At 40.2% G+C, this 21,005-nt stretch overlaps 1 protein-coding gene across 1 annotated transcript in view; it reads right to left on the reverse strand.

Annotated features, from left to right (window-relative positions):
* Window positions 1-21,005, reverse strand: part of LOC126284345 (rhomboid-related protein 2-like) — a 52,843-nt gene that overhangs the window by 13,370 nt on the left and 18,468 nt on the right. Inside the window, exons 6-7 of the mRNA XM_049983199.1 lie at window positions 17,953-18,166; window positions 17,712-17,825 (exon numbers count right to left, since the gene is read on the reverse strand). Coding sequence (XP_049839156.1) covers window positions 17,712-17,825; window positions 17,953-18,166 — 328 coding nt within the window. The remainder of the gene's footprint in view (window positions 1-17,711; window positions 17,826-17,952; window positions 18,167-21,005) is intronic.

A 21,005-nucleotide genomic window follows, 5' to 3' on the forward strand; every position in this document is an offset into this window, starting at 1 on the left:
TTGTATAATTTTGTGAGATAATCAGCGTAATTCTATATAATGACAAATACCATTCGAAAACCAAGCATCTCAAGTTTCCAGTAACATATTTTAAACTACTTAAAATTAATTATCTTATGTAATAATTAACATCAAAGTAATAAACAGCCCCATTTTCCATCACTGATTTCAGCATAACCACTGTTAGATTCTGATCTTTGACTACATATTTTTGTTGCCTTAATGTTTCTGTACAAAATGACGTACAACATTGATTAATTAATTCATCAATTAATAATTTCATGTAATTTAATATATTTCCAATATGGCACTCTTACATGCAAATAAGGATATTCAAATTGCAAAAGAATAGTATTGTCCATGGTGTTTTTCCCATCACACAAAATTGGCAGTTTGAGATTAAAAAGGTCACGAGTTAAGACCTATGTTGCATGCACTCTCAGTTTTGGCTCATACCATAGACATGCACATTCTGTAGAGAAAGATACATGCACCGGACATCCATGAAACTCACTGGACATCAATTAAACTCAATAATTCTGCTGTTTAACAGCTTCTGAATAATTTTAGTACTTCAAATTAAGGAAAATTTTCACTGAAATATGTTGTGATTAACAAGAGTGTAAAAAATCATTGTCATCAAAACAAGTGATTTTTGGACACTTCGACACTGATATATGGACTTGATTAATTCAATTACCGAAGTGTAATCTTTTCTTTAATAAACTGCCATAGGGCAGTGTTAAGTTTCAACCACTACATTTGCACAAGTAAAGGGTGAACTGTTTTTGTTCCACAATTGAACAATTAATTTCACCATGATAGCTGTAGGGCTGATGTAGCTCAATGTGCTAATAAATTTTTGTAGTTAACAAGCTGTTCACCATTCTTAATAATCAAACTTCATGAAGAATAAATTTGTGTGTTAATGCAATCTAAATTATTGTGTCACCAGCATCTTCCATCAAACACCATCCCACACTCATTTAGACTTTGAACTTCAAAGTGATCAAGACTGGTGCCACCAAACAAAAGCTAAGAGAAGCTAGTCAATTCCACTACAGACTCGAGTGCATAAAGAAAGGCAAACAGTAAGTTTACCTACTATCACAGTTTTACTCTTCATTCTAATGAGCGAAATAATTGGGTGCTCAATAACAACTTCAAGTTCCCAGTTTGCAATTGGTCCTGATCACAGGACAATTTTTTAAAATTTTGATTAGGTTGTTTTCTGTTTCTGACAGCCAATTTTTAGCTGTTCTGTGGAATATCCTATCATCAAGCTTCACTGTTGCAGAACTGAGTGAGGCGATCATGAAATAATGTTTTCTCGCCAAGATGGGCTATTTGTTGCCCCAGTGAGATGGCTATGAGATAGCAGCTTTTGGTATGGGGAAAATGATTCTGTGAACACTTCTGCTTGGTGTCAAAAGACACACACTGTGCTTGTCTAATAATTGTACAATATTTCTCCCATAGATATCCCTGAATAGAGCACTGCTGACAATGTAGTTACTGGAATGGCTAATGAGTTAACTCACATCAATTACTGATGATAATTGAAAACCAATTTGTTAATTAGTAAATATGTGACCAAATGAATGGACACCTTGATTGATCCAGCAGCCATTTAAAAATATTGTTCAAAGTTTTCACTGACATTAGTTGCATTTGGGAATAAAAATGTATCAATGGTAACAACTGAAAATTTGTGCTAGACCAGGACTCCAACCCATATCTCACACTTTACACTATCTGTTGCCTTAACTGCCTCTGCCATCCAAACATGCACCCTCCCCCCAGTGCTGAAGTCCCAGCCTGTTACACAATACTGACATAGTATCAAGTACCCATGAAATGAAACCCTTACTAGTATCAATACAGTGAAAATGAGCAATGATCCTTTCTTTCAGTGCAGAGGCACAACAAGCACTATCTCTTAAGGGAACCAGGATACATGAGTAAGGGGTTCTTGGGTATGTGGCACTGTCGGTAGTATGTAACAGGCAGGCAACTTGGGTTGTGGATGGAAGTTTGCTAGGATGTTAAGGTAGTTACAGCGACCACTCGTGCAAAGTGGGAGATCCAGCTTTGAGTCACACCCAGACACAAATTCTCACATGTTAGCACGAATACATTTCAGTACCCAAATATAGTTAGCATCAATGAAAGCTCTGAACAATGTATCTTATATAACTGAGCTGATTAAATGATGTTTGTATATTGTGTGTCCAATACCAATTTTGGTTATATTTCTGCGATTCTTGGTTTTTGCAGAGGAGGTTGGTTTACTAACAAGTTTTTCAGTTATTACTATTCATTTATTGTGTTTAGGTTAATGAGAACATCTGCTAGGTTTTTATGCAGAAATACAAGAAATCCAAAAAGTTAAGTCACCTTGATACTTTTTTAGATCCAGTTCAAATAAAAATGGTTATACTTCATAATAAAATAACCCAATGCAAAAAATCAATAAATAAGTAATAATTTTCTTGTCAACATTCAGAGTCACAACACATAATTACTAATATGAATACTTAAATGCCATTACAGTAGGTTTGTAACAGTTGGTTTTCTGTTCTGGAAGAAGCCTGTTGTGATGTATTAAGAGTTACGTATAACAGTTTTATGAATGCATTTAAAAGATTACTTGAATTTTATTCTTTGACTGTAAAAACTGACTTGTTAAAGTGTTTAAGAAGGCTTGTCACTGAAATAAAATTTAAAGTGAGACAGTGAAGTGATATCTCAGTCATGGAAGCACAACCCACACTTTTCTTTATTATTTGAAAACTATTCTGCACCACTGCAGCTCCTAGGGATGTTGCCAGAATCAAGATAAGCAGCATTTGTTTATTTTGTATCACTTCTACAATAAAGCGCATCAATAATGCATACAGGAAATTTAACACTTAGTTTGCACTTTAGAAACTTTTGTGATTTTGGTTTCATTATAGTAAGCATTGTAGTAAGCGGTTAGAATTGTGGGCAGCACGCAAGGGACCAAAAATCATTGACTGAAATACTAATTTTTGCTATGTTTTAAAGCAACATGTGTAATTAATGTCCAAAGTGTAAATAATGGATGAGAAATGCAGAAAAATGTTGAACTGTTTGATAGTTCACAAAATTTGATAGTATTTGGAATCATTGTAGTTTTATCACCTTAACTTGTTTGCCCAGTTCCTGTGTATATTTTGTAATAGAAATGGTATTTATCATGTGTCATTGTAAATGTCTGCGTACACGTTGCTCAAATATACATTGTACAGTGCTGCTGCGAAATTAAATTGCATGCTGATTTCCAACAGTGCAACAGCAACATGCGTTGCATGTAGTTGCTGGCCACTCTAAGATGAACTGGTACCCATCCTTAATAATACCATAACTGTTAAAAGTGATGGTGGTGCTGTACAATTGTTTGCTTTTACTGTTCCAATAAGTTCAAGATGGATCTTACAAGCAGTTCTGATTAGACTTCGAAGAGTTAAGACTGAGCTATGGGTCCTCGCAGGGTTAGAGTAGGTACCGACTATATACGTCTGGGAGGCCATACATAGTCTTGAGTAAATGTGCAGATGTACATCAACTATAAAAGGAATGACTACCAGGAAATTTTTTAGATCCTCGAGTTTTTACTGGTAGAGTGGGTTCCAATTATTATTGTCAGAACCGATTTTAAATGCATGATATCATTATTATTACAGTGAGATATTTTGAAATAATTGTGGAGAGCGCACACATATATGAATTTTTAGGTTATTGCACCACTGGGCTAACAGCTGTATCTTGACCAAGCAATTAGTACTGGTATTTTAGTGTGAATATCTGTTGCAATCTGTCAGTGATCTGATTTGTTTCATACCTTGTGGCTAGTAGTCCTGTTTGGCAACCTAGGTTGCTGCATTTGTATTGGGATTTGGCCCCCTAAGAGGTAATCGTGTGGTTGCAGTAAGTGTTGGGACATGGCATCCTCTAAGGTAAGTGAGTGGTTGCTTTATGTGTATAAAAGAGAGTGACATATTGATTCAACTGCAGGATTTAATATTATTATTATTATTATTATTATTATTATTATTATTATTATTATTATTATTATTATTATTATTATTATTATTATTTAACAGGCACTTGAGATTTTAAAATGGAACTTTGCTTTGGTCACACAGCGTGTGACACACACAAATTCACAGAAATCTTTTGCTCGTTATTAAGTAGTTGTACCCTAAAGGAACCATTAATGTGGACCGTTTTTTTAGAGTTAACATTACTTGCAAAATTATTGCGATGAATGACCATTCTTCATGTACATGATAGTGAGAGGCATTAGCCAATGCCTGAAGAGGTAAAATTTTGATTCAGTTGTGTAACTTCAGTGCCCAAAGTGTTGGTGACATTTTTTAAAATTTTCTGTCACTGTTATCTTGGACATTAGCTTTCCTTGCACTCATTCACAGCTGATGATAACTTCCTGTATAAAAGTATAGTTCAATTAAACTTTGACCAGTGAAAAATTAAAACAAGGTCCTGACTTCTTACCTGAAGTAAACAGAATTTTCCCTGAATTAATCTTAAGTCCAAAAGAAAAGTGTAAGAGGAAGATCTTTTCAAATATATGTACAAAAGTAAAGGCAAAGATGATAGTAATTTTCTGTTAGCAACATCAGAGAATAACAGTTAAGAGATACAATTTACAGATATTACAATGTAATACAGTAACGTCAAACACTGTTTGATAGAAAACAAATAAAACTGTGGAAAATAATTAATTAGCATTGGTGAAGTAGATATAGGATACCTTTCATAGTAATTTTCATAACAGACAAAGTAATAAAGAAACACATCTGTTTGAATCTGATAAACAATAAGGAGAGGACTAAAATTATGCCACTGACTTGGCACTTAATTTGAGCTTTGGATTAAGTTAACATGAAATGAAATGATCATATAGCACTGACATCAGGGTGTTCCCACCTCGGAAAATTCGGCCACAGAGTTGCAAGTCTTTTCAGCTAACGTCACATAGGGCAATTTGCCTGTTAATGAGGATGAAATAATGATGAGGACAACACAACACTCAGTCCCCAAGCAGAGAAAATCTCCGACCCAGCCAAGAATCAAACCCAGGCCCACTGCATGGCATTCAGGCATGCTGACCACACAGCTATGGAGGCAGACTGAAGTTAGAAAAAGTCATACAACAAAAGAAGGAAGGTTTGCAGTTAGTTTGCACATTTCAATTAACTGTACATAAAATAATCATAATTATAACTTGGTTTGCCCAAATATTTATCATTTTCATTGCACAGACACAGGAGATAGAAAACATCACGCATGTTGTTGAAAGTTAATATTATTATTTACTCAAGCCAGCGATACAGTAGATACTAGGTGTCCAACTGCACATAGTTACATGGTGTATGACTATACTGTAAAGAACCACATATCCATTAATGTGCCACTTCGCATGATTTTGACTTTACCTTCTAGATAGGCAACATTTCCTGTACTTCACCACTTGTAGGTTTGGCTTGTCTTTCTGGTTTGGGAGTGTTTATCTGCCCACAGCTGTGTGCTATGAGAGTGAGCAGAGCCACAATGACAGAGGCTGGGCTGTGATTTTAGAGTGCACACATTGAGATATTGTGGGCCAGCAGAGTTGAGAGAAATCTTGAGGCGCTGCAACCTGTGGCTTATGAATTTGCCAATAGCATTCATAACATTGTTACATTTCATCCTGGATTTTCCGTTGTTTGATTTGAACTGAACATATTGTGTCTTTTTAAAACAGAATGCGAACATTTACAGAGAACCAGTCAATGATACTTTCCAGAACACTGTTTACTATTTCTTCTGTTGCTGCACATGCACTTGGACTGATTACAATACTAGCTTTATACACAAAAACAACCAATTTTGCTTGTTGCATATTAGAAAGAAGATAGTTTACATATATGAGGAACAATGCAGGACCAGAGATTGAGCTTTGGGGAACCATATATGTGATTTCTCCCGAGTCAGAAAAACTCCCATGATTACATCACTTGAATTACTAGGTCCAACTTTCTGCATTCTTTTGGTTAGATGTGATGTTGTCCATTGGTTGTCTATACCATCAATTCCATAAAAACCTCAGTTTATCCAAGAAGAATGTTGTGTTCACACAGTCAAATGCTTTAGGTACATCACAGAAAATACCAACCAATGCTGTTTTGTTTTTGGTGCTTGTAACATTTAGTGAGGGGTGACGTAAATGTCCTTCTCAGTACAGCATCTCTTCTGAAACCCAAACTGTGATTTACTAAGGATATTATTGTTCTTAGGCAGAATACTACTTTAGAACACATCACTTCAAAAATTTTGAAAAATTATGTCCATAGTGAAACGGGTCAGTGTTGATCATCTTTCCCACTACCTTTGTTATGGAGGGGTTTACTAATAGAATATTGAATCTCACTGGAAAAACGCATTTATTTATGATGCACTACATATTTCAGATAAGATTTATTATTCAGTAACAAAGCTTTAGCACTCTGTTGAAAACACCATCAAATCCAAAAGAGCATTTATTTTTGAGGGAGAAATTTGTGATAGATTCATATGACTGAATTTAAGAGAGTTGCATTTTCAATATACTTCTGTGATTTTTCTCTTTAAGTGTTTGTCTCTATACTTTCTACTATATTTAAGAAACGATTATTAAACACAATATTCCACCTCTGACTGATCATTTACAGCCCTTCCACTCAATACAGTATTGATGTTATCCTGTTCTCTGAATGGTTGTCCTGTCTATTGTTTCACTGCATTCCATACATACTTAAATCTGTTGTCGAAATCACTTATCTCTGACGATGTGAGTGTTCCTTGATTTTTTACTAACTTTACTTAGTAATTTTGAGTAGTTCTTGTAATGTGCAACTATTGCAGGATCTTGACTTGGTCTTGCCAGCAGATGCATTTCCCTTCCTAACATATTTTAATCCCTCTAGCGATCTGTGGTTTTTTACATGGCTGTTTAACGTCTCATATGATTACCTTATGTGGAAAGCTACTTTCAAATAATGATATGAATTTATCATGTAACAGATTAAATGACACCATTTGGATCATTATATATTTCATCCTAGATCATCTCTCACTATTCTTAAAAACATTTGACATTAATTAATCTAACTGATTTTCATTCAGGAATACCAATACCATAAATTCCAGCTTTCCCTAGTTGTGCAGGTAGGAACACACTGCAATAAATCCTATGTTCCCATAACCTCCCTGGCTTCAACCTTCACAAGTTCCTATGCATCACCCAACTAATCCCTTCCCTGCTTCCACTCCAGCAATACGAGAACTTCTATTACACCAATGCACCCACTGGTCTTTTCCCCCTCCTCTTATTCTCTCCTTCCCCCCCCCCCCCCCCCCCGCTTCCCCCCCAAAAAAGGAAAAAAACCTTTCAACTAAACTCAGCTACTCTACCCTTTCCCCACCAAGGCCTTGCTTGCCCCTACAAGCAGCACTATACTGTCCCATATCCCTAACCAGTAACCCTTCCCCTACCCAATACAGCTTCCTCATCCCTCCAACCACAGATTACTTCTCCCTTTAGATGCAGTTGCTAGCGATCCAGTCTTAGGGGCTAGAGACAGTGTGTGTGTGTGTGTGTGTGTGTGTGTGTGTGTGTGTGTGTGTGTGTGTGTGTGTTTTCTAGTTTAGAAGATCTTTTGCCCAAAAGCTCAAATGTATAGCAGTCTCTTTGTTCTGCCTGCAATACTGTCATTATTCAATTCTGGATTTTCCATGGTTTGATAATTCCTCTGTTTCAATGACAAAATGAGGTGTATAATCAAAGTATTAATTAGGAATTTATATAAATGTTAATTTTTAGCTCTATTTCCAAATCAGCATTTTTGCGTAGAGTACTTTTATAATGCTACATTTAAATATTCTCGCTGTAGAAGCTACATTTACTTTCTACGTGTGAATTTTATGCATCCCCTTTAACCCACACATTTTTATGTAAGCCATGCTCAACTAGTATTACAGAGATAACGATGTATTAGATGTATGGCAATGTAAACTGGAGGACATTGCAACACAGATTGTGTTTTGAGAATGAGAGCAACACTAAACCAAAAGGTGACTGATAAAAGAGCTAATAATTAAAACAGTGGAAAACTATGTAGACAAAAGAGAAACTGATTAATATTTTTCAAACAAAATCTGTGTAGTCAAAACAGTAATGTCATTTTATATAAAATGACCCATGGACTAGAAACAAATTATTACTACTAACCTTGTGGAACTACCTGCAAAACATTTCAGCATTTTCATTTGTGTTTTCTTAAAGATGTTTCTTAAGTGAACTGACATACAAAAGTGCATGCACAGACTATTTATTGTTTATATGACTTATCTCAAGACTATGTGTTAATACAGTCAACATACAAAAATATCTCAAGTTTTCAATCAACAGCAATTATCTGATGTTCTCTCTCATCACATATGTATCATTTTGTACTAGGCTGGATTACACTTATAATTTTATCATACTGTCTTTACTCTTTTGGTACTTAAATGTTAATTAGCAAATAGTCAAGTTCCTTGTTAAAAGTTTTCAGTACTTCATTTTAGTTTTCAACCTTTTTAGGTTCAAGTTAATTAAAATACAAAACCAATTTTGAAACTTTGCCTGGCTAAACAAAGAAACAAAATTATCACTTACAGATCAGATGTAGGGTCATCCTGAATTCTTAATATTTTGCATATTCATTGGGAGATAAATTCTAATCATATCTTGTATATCTCCTCACGTTTTCAATTTCCTAAACAGAGGTAACTTTGTGCATTTCAAATGATCAAAAATTCAAAATTTTATGTGATTGGTTGTTTTGTATTTTGCTTCTACTGTATGACACAAACAATAAAATATTAGAAAATTTGTTAATACGCATACATAACAAGATACATAAGGAAATAAATGCTCAGTTTATAATATGGTTTGTTAATTAATACATTTGTCTTTTTTCACATCTCACAGTACCAGAACTGATTGTATGCAAAAATCTACATTGTAAAACACTTCTTCTCATAAAATATGTTCTTTCACAACGATACAGGGTGAGCACATTTTCTCGATATAATAGGTGTCTTAGGGTCACAAAATGTGATACATATATCTCACACAACATTCAGTGAGTGGGGTAATTTTAACAATATTAGGCTGACAATCTTCTCCATTCCGAATTGACCAATACATGTTTACGCGTCGAATACCAATTTTCTGTGTCACAGAAAATAATCAATTTTTGATCATTTTCAGAGTCACTGGTGGCTCCTTCTCGCAGAAGGGTTGAAGGGGAAGGAATAAGATGACAAAAAAGAGGAACTGGCAAGGTTTAGAAAATAGAGGGAGCTCAGGGAAGTTGCCCAAAAGCACAGGGCAGGGTGTATCCCATGATCCTAGGTTCTGGACGAAATTTCCAAACTCTCCCCATTTCCTAAACCTTGTTAGCCCTTATCCTTCACCTCCCTTCCTTGCCCTTCAACCCTTCCACCAGAAGGAGTCACTGGCTCTGAAAGCTTCCAAATTTCACTGCCTTTATAAGTGTGTTCTCCTACCACCACTTAATGAGTAGAGTTTTTATCCATCCAATTACATTACATTTTCAAAAACTGATTATGCAGGTTTGTAATAGGGTTGGTTTTCTCCTCTGGAAGAAGGCTGTTGTGGCATATTAAGAGCTACATATAACAGTTTTACAAATCCATTTACAAGATTACTTAAATTTTACTCTCTGACTGCAAAAACTGATTTTTTAATGTGGTGATGAAGGAATGTTTTCTAAATAAAATTTGAAGTGGAATAATGAAATGGTGTTTCAATCATGAAAGTACAACCCAGACCTGATTATTTCAAAGTTATTCTGCACCTGCATCTTCTATCCACTGCTGTCAGAATCAAGATAAGTAGCTCTTATTTATTTTTAGCACCTCTAGGATAAGACTATCATCAATACCGCATAAGTTCATTTTACACTTCATATGCAATTTACAAACTTTCGTGATTTTGATTTCATTACAGTAAGCATTGCAGTAGGTAGGTAGGTAGGTAGAGTGCTTACAAGGATAAAATCTTATCAAACACTTCCAATAGCAATATTCCATGGTTACCATTCTCAGCAGCCAGCACAGAGTATACATTGGTCATAAAACATTGGAATGCTTTAATTCACCTGTACTGCAACTATATATAAGGAAACTAATCTGTAATGGTTATCATAAAGTAGGGATTATTAATCTTAACCGCCATACATGCTTTCAGTTATCTTAGGTAATGCAGCTGCAGATACTTGAGAAGAAGGCACTAGTGCACATACTTGCTCTGTAGCCTGGAACATATATTTGATCCTCTTTGACTTTAACGTAGACTCCCTATCACAGTGCAAATTCACAGCACATTACGAATAAAAATTTAAAAAAAATCAGATTCTCAGTAGTTTCTAACATAGAACATTGACCATCATACAACATCATTTTACTAACTGAGCCTCAGCGATATAACATCTGAAACCGTTACATCATCATTCACAAACTGTATTCTTACATCCTTTCCATTAAGTTTGCAGCTTCTGACTCCCAAAGAAAGAAGAGACAGCAGTAGCTCTCAAAATTGCAATGAATACACTCATTGTAGATATAATGAGCTGCTCCTTTAATTCATCTGCTAAAGTGGCTAATGGTGCAAGCATAGTCAAGACGCGATCGGACAAAAGCCATATAAAACTGCAGCAGACGCACCCGATCTGCTCCCCAGGACCGATGGCTCAGACACTTCAAAATATTCAGTGTCTTCAGGACCCGCACCTTGAGGTCTTTAAGGTGAGGCAACCACGACAACTTGGAATCAAAAGTGAGGCCCAGGAACCTCATAGTGCCTCTAAAAGAAAGAATGGTGTCCCTCAGATGCAATTCAGGGGAGGTAAAAGGACGTCGAGAATGATTAAAATGACACACACAGATTTGTCTGCAGAAAAGGTAAAACCTGTTTTTACAGTCCATGCCTCTAAGCGCTTTATCGTAAGCTGCAACTGCCGACTAGCAGTGACAAGACTGGAGGAAGAACAGAAAACAGCAAAATTGTCCACAAACAAGGAGCATTGGGCAGGACTCCGGATAGTGGACGTGATACTGTTAATAGCGACGGCAAAGAGGGTGACTGTTAAAACACTGCCCTGAGGAACACCATTCTCCTGCATGTACAAATCAGATAGCACATTACCAACCCGATACCGAAAGAGGCGGTGAGAAAGAAAGAACCGAATGAAGACGGGGAGACGGCCACGAAAGCCCCACTCATGGAGTTGATTGAGGATAAGACGGCGCCAAGTAGTGTCATACGCCTTATTAATGTCAAAGAAGACACCTAGACAATGCTGGTTATGTAAGAAGGCCTGCTGGATGGTGGCCTCAAGCAGGGTCAAGTTGTCTATAGTGGAACGACATCTCCGAAAGCCACACTGAGAGGGGCTAAGGAGCTGCCTGGTCTCGAGCAGCCAAACCAGGCGCCGGTTGACCATGCGTTCTAACGTCTTCCCAACACAGCTCGTCAAAGCAATACTGCGATGACTACTGGGATGCGTTCGGTCCTTCCCTGGTTTGAGGAGGGGAATCAAAAGCGCCTTCCTCCACAAGTCAGGGTACGTACCGGATAACCATATCATATTAAAACAGTTCAGGAGAACTTCCTTGGATGGCAGCAACCAGTGCCGCAGCATGCTGTAACGGATTTGATCATGACCGGGCGCAGTATCATGAGCCACAGATCACGAGCCACAGACAGCGCCGAATCCAGTTCCCACATTGTGAAGGGGCAGTTGTAGGGTTCAGAATTTTGAGACCAGAAGTCCAAGCGACCCCTCTCGATGGCAGTGCGGTAGTGGCAGAAATCTGGATCACAGTTAATAGTGGCGGTAGATTCCGCAGAATACATGGCCAGTGTCTGGGCAATGTCTCTCAGTGCCATGAGGAGACATCCTTGATGCAGCAATGCCGTGACAGGGAGTTGGCTGAGTTTCCCGGAAATCCTCCTGATGGCTTCTCATACTTTTAATAGAAATAGTGGAGCGAGAGATGGAGTTCAAGAACGATTGCCATGACCGTCGTTTGCTCTCTTTAATCACTCGCCGCGCTTTGGCCCTTGCCACCTGAAAGGCCGCAAGATTGTCAGCTGAGGGACGGCACTTGAAGCGGCACAGAGCTGCATGGCGGGCTCGGACGGCTGAGCGGCACTCAGTGGTCCACCACGGGACAGGATGACTCTTGGGATGACCGAATGACCGTGGGATTGACAATTCAGCAGCATGGGAGATCACGGCTGTAACATTGCCTACCCATTCGTGGACGCTGGCACGGTGTTCCAAAACAGCCAGTTGGCTGAAAAGTGTCTAGTCAGCTCAGCAGAGGTGCCACCGAGGCGGCACTGGTAATGCCACAGCCTCTTCCAGGAGGCAAATCAAAAAGGGGAAGTGGTCACTAGAATGGAGGTCAGCAGCAGCCTCCCACAGAGCAGAATCCGCGAGTGCTGGAGAGCAAAAGGAAAGGTCAATAGCCGATGATGACCCGGAAGCAGTACAGAAATGAGTGGGAGCACCATAGTTGAGAAAGCACAGTTCTTCAGACATCATGAGGCTTTCCAGAATGCGACCCCTGGGGCAAGTAGTCGGAGAGCCCCATAAGACATTATGAGCATTGAAGTCCCCCAGAAGAAGAAATGGGCGGGGGAGTTGGCCAATAGAGTCCGTGAGAGCCTCAGAGTCTATCGCATCCTGAGGCGGTAAATAAACTGAACAGACTGTGAGCCTCTGACTCACAAGAATGTCAACTGCAACTGCTTGCAAGTCGGTAATGGAGAGAGCGCAGATGAGGGGTGCATGTCACGGACAAAAACCGCAACACCACCCTTTGCCCCTTCCCCCGTCAGATCATCTTTTCGATATACGGTATAGCCCCATAAAGAAGGAGCATCAGTGGCCCGAAAATGTGTCTCTTGGAGACATAAGCATAAGGGGCACTCTCGTACAAGGAGTTGTAATTCGGCCACATGCGTCCTGAACCCATTCAGGTTCCACTGTAATATGGGAGCCAGTGATCAGGGTGGCTGAACTTTCACCCTGCCTCTGTGCTTTGGAGGTGAGCCCGTACTAGCCAGAGATTTATTCCTGGGGCGAGAAGATCGCCCCCGGTCGACATCAATGTCCATAAGCTCCGATGACGACCCACGGGAGATGTCAGACAGCATGATGGCCTCGTCATCGGACCGACCCTGACTAGTCTCCGCAGGTGGCAAAACCTTCACCTTCGGCGTCTTTGTCTTGGGGGGTTTAGAATGCAGAGCCTTGTCAACAGTTGGAGCTTTACTCGCCTGGGCAGAAGGCGCCATATGGGGAGAGGCAGGAAGTACCCCAATGTCAGAAACCACGGCCTTGTCCAACATAGCGGGGAGAGCCGCAGGTTGCAAAACAACCGCAGCAGCACAAGTGCACTGGCAAGTGCTAACACTAGCAACCTCCGTTTGCGTAGCAACAGTGGCCATTAGTACCGGTTTTTTCAGAGCGGAAGCGAAAGATGTTGAAAACACAGGAGGTTGCATGGCCTTAAAGAGCTTCTTGGCCTCACCATAGGGGATGTGCTTGGATGTTATAATCTCCTGTACCTTCTGTTCATCGAGATAGATGGGGCAGATCCGGCTCCAGACAGGGTGACTCCCAGAGCAATTCACGCACTTCACAGGCAATTAACAATCGGCTCTGTCATGGGCAGGCTGACCACATTTACCACAAGTGGCTATCCCATTGCACCCCAACGTAGTATGCCCAAAGCACTGACATTTAAAACAGTGCATTGGGTTGGGGAAATATGGCCATACTGGCAAACGTAAGAACCCCGCTTTAACATGCTCTGGGAGTCTCGGGCAACTGAACGTGAGAATAAACGAATCAGATTTGACGAGGTCCATATCAACTCGTTTCATAATATGCTGCACATCAACAATGCCTTCGTCACCCCACTCAGATTTTAACTCGTCCCTACAAGTCACAACACCCTTACTATAATTCAAAGTGGAGTGGAGTTCAGTCTTGATAGCGTACTCTCCTAGACAGGTTGCTTTCTGAAGGGAAGCCACTTGACGGGAACTAGAAGTCTCAACTAACAGAGTCCCATTGCGCAGTCGCTTCACAGATTTCAGTGTTCCTGCAATTCTCTCAAGACCCTTGTGGATGTAAAAGGGAGAAACCCTCTCAAAGCTACCCTCCTTCTGTTTAATAATCAAAAACACATTCTGATTATCAGCATGTGCTCCGTTATGACAGTCTGTTAAATCTCTAGCAACACCAGGCACTGGAGGACTCGCAGCGCGTAGCCGCTTTTTCAAAGGGGTGTGTTTTCCTACCAGTGGCCCACCCATGCCACTGGTAGGGGGAAATGTAGAGGTCGATGGGTCCATTGCGGTCCCACGAGCAACTAGGGAACTAAAGGTCCGCTCAGACAGAGCCCCACGTGCCTGAGTAAGCCTTATACAACTGGGGTGCGGTAGGTGCCCCAGAGGTTGCCCGCTTGCGACTGTTCCACCCCCACAGCCATGCATCTTATAGGCGCGGAGCACACCGAAAGATTGAGGGGTTTTTATAGAGGTTGGCCTTCCTCGCAATCCAGGCGGTCAAGCCAAGATTACCATTCCCCGCAGCACACAACATTTCACCGCCGCGCCATACGGTGGTCGCTGAAGCATTTCCGGGGATTACGGTGACAGGAGACTGGCGGCGCTGACCAGTCCCCAGCTCAGGACCCCGGGGTCGCCAAGCCCGTACTAAGCAAGTGAATGCTGAGCCCCTGGGGGCTGTGTGTGCCAAGCAGACCACAAACAAGTGCCTCTGCGCAAAAGCAAAAATTCCTTAGGTTGTCCTTGTTTTCCAGGGCATTGGACATCCTGACAGTTCAAAAAACCAACAGTGCAAAAGACAAGTGACAATTTTTACACAAAGATGTGAGTTTCTTCTTTTTAGTAGGCACTCCAGCTTCAACAAATAAAAAAAAAATACCTTTATTTCCTGACCCAGTTAGTTTAAATGACTAATTTATTACACACCACTAGCTAGCTGTGTATGCCTGGTTTGTGGATACTTATGTCATGTCCACTGATTACAATGCCGTACATAACTGTGAAAGGCACGAGATATCTGTTTTCTATTACTTACAAGGATGTTTGGTTCACAACCATTGTGCAACTGAGAGTAGGTATCATATTTAAACTACTTAGTAGTACTTAAGAAAGTTCTCACTTAAACTAGCATCCTCATGAAGACTAAATTTCTTAAAAGATGTGAGTAATTAAAAAGTTTCAAGAAGGTTTGGAGGACACCAGGGAATAGAATGTTACAATCAAGATGAAACATTCATGTGAAATTAGTGAGGGAAGCATAAAGGAAAAAGATCATTTCACTCCATTCCACCAGGATCTGTTAAGAAAGTAAACCACTTATCTCTCATTCATAGAGGAAGTGTCTTGTATAGAATGTATTAGTACAATTAGACGAATGGTCCACAATGGGGGACTTCCATTTCCCGTATGATGAAAATCTGACAAGTATTTGGAAGGTCAGTTTACATTAGGTACAAACGTGACATCTAGGACGGTACAGAAAAATAAAGCAATAAAATTGTGAATACAGATATTCAAAATTTTACAGTTATCAGTTGTTATGTTGCAAGTTGATGTTTCACACTGTTTGAAAGGCAGGAGAGGTATGGAGACTGCTAGAAATAACATGAAGGTTTGGAGGACACCAGGGAATAGAATGTTACAATCAAGATGATTAAGTTAGGGAATATTATTTTTTCAAACGTTTGTTCTGTTACTACAAACTTAAGAACAGAGCCACGCAGAGGTGAAAAACACTATTACCATATTACTTATAGGCAGATGCTATTATGTGTGGAAATAAGTTGACAAATTGTATTGGATACGGATAAGCTGAGTTTGGGGAAGGTACAAACATTTTAAATGCTGATGGGATTGGAGCAAGCAGATACATAGTTTGAGAAAGGCTCTTGGAAGATATGACATAAGAATAAACATATCTGGAACACAGAAGTCAGGCATGGGGAAGGGGAGAAGATGAAAAGAGAACAGAGAGAGAGGGGGAGGAGGGGGATGGGGAGGGGGGATGGGGATGGGGAGGGGGGATGGTGAGGGGCGATATGGAGGGGGGAGGGAGGGAGGGGGAGGGGGGAGATAGGGGAGAGATGGAAAGAGAGATGGGCAGAGAGATGGGCAGAGTGAGTGAGTGAGTGAGTGAGTGAGAACAGTCTCAGTTCTAAAAGATGTTGCCCACATTACTACATAAGAGATTGCAATAGAGAAAGATAACTTAGACTGAGGAAAAATTATTCCTAGAAAGCTACCTATATTTTTATTTAAAAAAAACTATATGATTGATTTAACAAGTTGAATGGAAGAGACCAGGTTTCTGCAAACTCCAGCACTTTCTTAAACCTCACATGCTTACTGTAGGTGCATGCAGAGCCTTGCCACACAAGGTGGGTTATGCAGGGAAGCGGCAAAGGGGAGGGAGGTGGGTGGGGGGGGGGAGAGGGAGCCAAGCTATACAGTGCTTTTTGTTGATCCATCATGAGTTCACGGAATGCTGCATACTAGCCAGCATCACTTGCCCTTGCCACATTCATTTGTCAACTGCAAAGTTATTATATTTGAACTACAGTGTTCTTTTCTGTGGTGTTAAGTGTGTATGTGTCACCTATTAATCAGCTGCAGTTGAGAGAGTGGCTTTCCTAATATTTTGTTGTTATTTTCATCCTGAAGTTTCATTGTCAGAAAAATGATCTGACACAAGAACTATGAGCAGGAGGCCAAAGGTGAAATACATCAACAGTTAGCGACTTCTCTTAAGAGTCAAAGAAGCAGGAAGAATCGTGCACTTTAAAAACCTTTCACTGTAGCACAGGCCAGATTAAATCTGTGTGAGCTTGATGCACCTCTTATTTTGGAGACCCCTAAATTAACACATTACAGTGGTTGACATAATTTCACCAGTGGACTGAAAATCAGTGGCAGAACATACAGCAGTGTGTTGGTCGACACTACATACTGTGGCAGTTCTCCAGGCTCAAGATCAATAATTTTATGATTAATTCTTTTCTTTAACATCATTATGCTGCTGTAAATCACACAACAGGACATATAAGTGATTTCAAAATCAGAAGTTAATTAAACCTAATGGTTGGTACAGACCACTAATTTCAATCCAACTGAGCATCTCTGACAATTTATAGAACATACTGGCTCCCAGATCATTCCCGTCTATGAAGGCTAAATAAATGTTCACCATAAATTGAAGCAGAAGGAAAATCCTTGCAGTTAGTACAAAGTTCATGCACAAGAACAGAAAATCTGAAGTAATATATGAAGACGTCATCACTGTCTACTTAAGTAACTGCCTGTACTTTTGTGCCATATTGTTTTTAGTGATGCTGTAAAAGTATGCTAGCATGTAACATATGCCTTTATATATTTTATTGTCCATTCAATAGATCTAACACACAAGAAATTTAAAAAAATGATAATCAAACATCATTAGGATGTAATAACAGAAAAATTAACGTCTGTAATGTACTAAAAAATTACTTCTTACCTGTGTTTTTTCCTTAAGGACATAACGATTGTATACAGCAGATCCAATATCACTACCAGCAAGGATAAAAAATACAAGAGCCTGCAGAATCGCAAACTTCATCTCATTCCAGTTCTGGCAAAAACACAAGACATACAATTAATCTGTTTATTTTCAAACAAACAAACTCACAAAGCAATATATTCACATTAACTGGTGTATAAATGCTACTGAAGGTTTCTAAAACAAGAAGTTTACTAACCATTATTATTGTGGCCACATGTGCTGTAATTAGAGCATACACACCGCCTGATGCACCTGCTAAGTAAACGCTAGGATCAGACACAGAGGTCCCCAATGAACCAGCAATTACTCCAGCAAAATAAACTATCAGAACTCTCCATCCATGATGCACCATTTCTAATGGTATCCCAAGAAGTACCTGGACTAGAAGATTTGCAATCAAGTGGAATGGACTGAAAAGAAGACAATTACCTATTAGTGCACCCAACACATTTGAGATAATTTTAGAAAAGAGTACTTTCTAGGCTGATTTTGACATGCAAATAGTGTATATGTGTGCTGGAAATAATACACTGTAGCCTGCACAGGTGTGTGTGTGGGGCGGGGGGAGGGGGGGCAGGGGGGAGGGTGGGAGGGCGAAGGGGGAGGGGGTTCACGCATTCAGCAGTAGCATGATCAGATATTCTATATATTATATAAGCAACCTTCACATAATAACAGTGAAGCTGTTACTGCATGAATAATGTTTAAAGATACTAGGGAGTTTAAAGTTGAAGTTATTAGATGATGATGATGATGATTGATTTGTGGGGCACTCAACTACGCAGTATCAGTGCCCATACAAATTCCCAACCTTTGCTCAGAGCAATCTAGCCACTTTCATGAATGATGATGAAATGGTGAGGACAACACAAACATCCAGTCATCACGAGGCATGTGAAAATCCCTGATCCCTCCGAGAATCAAACCCGGAACCCCCTGCTCGGGAAGCGAGAATGGGACTGTGAGACCACGAACTGTAGACTTTGAAGCGATTAGTACATCGTAGTTGTGAACATTTAATATATAGAATATCTGATCACGTTACTGCTGGTGGAATATGTTTGTACTTCACACCCTTGCTTTCCAAACTGTTGATACGTTAATTTGGTTTGCTGAGAGCATTGTTTAGTGTTACAGAGTTTATTGTCATTGTATCACAGAAGTGTCAGTCTGATTTGAATGAAGGTACACTCCTTACTGTAAGGAATTTTCTTCCAAGACAGAAATGTTCTTTTGCTAATGTATTATTTATTCCACTTGCAAGAACTTTTGAAACATCCCTGTTTGTCCATTGTTTCTGATTTTCTGTTGCACCAGTTAAGTCCCATCGCATCATGTGGTGTTCAAGGTAAATCACGCAATGTATTGCTCCACAAACTTCCGCTGAAACATTTGTTGGCAAACCTGGATAATTTTTATACTCTGCTACACATATGCCACCAATCTAAGTAATGGTCACCAGCCTCGTTTTCTTCTGTGAGACAGTTAAAAAAATTACTTCCTCTATCCCGCTAACCAGTGTCCTGTAGCCATCTGATCCTGTCCAAAAGCTCCCAACTCCAAACACTGGATTGGACAATGAACTCCACAGTCAGCCATTTTGTCAACTGGTTTCTACAGTCTTCTCAGGAAACCATTGGATCACATTCCACAGTCGAAGAGGATGACACATCCACATTTACAAAAATACTCTGCAAGCCAGCATTTGGTGTGTGATGGGCGACGGTGTGGTGTTTGGTTAGTTTAAAAAAGGGGGGGGTTGAGGGGGGGGGGGGGCAAACTGCTAGGTCATCGGTCCCTCATTCTGATTAAAATAAGTCCACAAGGGTGGGAGTAAAATAATCAAGAAATACAAAACACAGCTGGAAGAAAGGAGAAAACCACAAGTATGACAGAGGGGCAACAAACACTAAAATTGACAAAATTGAGCAATAAAACCACAGAGAGACGCAAGAAAGATGTAGAAGAGATCAAAACGAGAGCAGATTGCCATGGCTGGCTGACCATGAGAATGAAAAGGAGAAATCAGCTACATTAAAATCTCCACCCTAAAAGCACTAGGGTGGAGGACACATACAGGCAAAGGACATGCACTAAAGCTTAAATCAAATGGTAAAACACACCCTCATGAATAAAACATAAAACTAAAGCTGCTGGTGAGGCACTGTTGCCCAACACTGAAAGTAGGGTACCAGTAAAGTTAAAAGTCTAATGCAGAGGAGCTAAAAGTGGGCAGTCCAGCAAGAGGTGGACGACCATCATTTGTGAGCCACAGTGACACCGAGGTGGGTCCTCGCGTAGGAGGAGGTAACCATGCGTTAGCCATGTATGGCCAATGCGGAGGCGGCAGAGGACAATTGATTCCCTGTTAGAGGACCACATGGAAGACTTCCACACATTTTAGTCTCCTTAATGACATGCAGTCTATTGTGTGTATTGTTATGCCATTCATCTCCCAAAGCTGATAAACCCTGCTGCATAAGACAGAACGCAGGTCAGTTTCAGAGATGCCCATCTAGAGAAGCGGTTTCCGCATAGCCTGTCAGCAAGTTCATTGCCTGGGATTCCAACATGGCCTGGGGTCCACACAAACACCACTGAATGATGGGACAATTCCAGAGCACAAATGGACACCTGAATGGATTCTACCAAAGAATGGTGAGGGTAGCACTAGTTGATGGCTTGTAGGCCGCTCGAGGAGTCAGTGCACAGGAGAAATGACTCACCAGTGCATGAGCGGATGTGCTCAAGAGCACGAGATATGTTCGCCAGCTCTTCAGTGAAAACACTGCAGCCATCGGGCAAGGAGTGCTGTTCAATATGTCCTCCATGAACATACGCAAAGCCTACATGACCATCAGCCATCAAGCCGGTGGTTTAAACCACTTCATGGCTCCCGTACATGTCAAGAATCGAGAGGAAGTGATAGTGGAGAACCACAGGGTTAACAGAGTCCGTATGGCCATGCGAAAGGTCCAGAAGAAACTGCAGCTTAGGCGTACGCCAGGGATGTGTACGTGAACGGACTTCGAGAAGAGGTGGTAAAGAGAAGGACTTCAGTTCAGACAGAAGGGACTGGACATGAACCACAGTCGTAAGCCCTGACCTGGACCGCCAATGCGGCAGATGAACCGTTGTAGCTGGGAAAAGAAGATGGTAATTCAGATGCGCAGGAGAACTATGAACATGTGCAACATAACTGGCAAGCAGTTACGCATGCCTAACCTTCAGTGGAAGGACTCTGGCCTC

The sequence above is a fragment of the Schistocerca gregaria genome, chromosome 8, assembly GCF_023897955.1.
Source record: "Schistocerca gregaria isolate iqSchGreg1 chromosome 8, iqSchGreg1.2, whole genome shotgun sequence".
NCBI classification, from domain to species: Eukaryota; Metazoa; Arthropoda; class Insecta; order Orthoptera; family Acrididae; genus Schistocerca; species Schistocerca gregaria.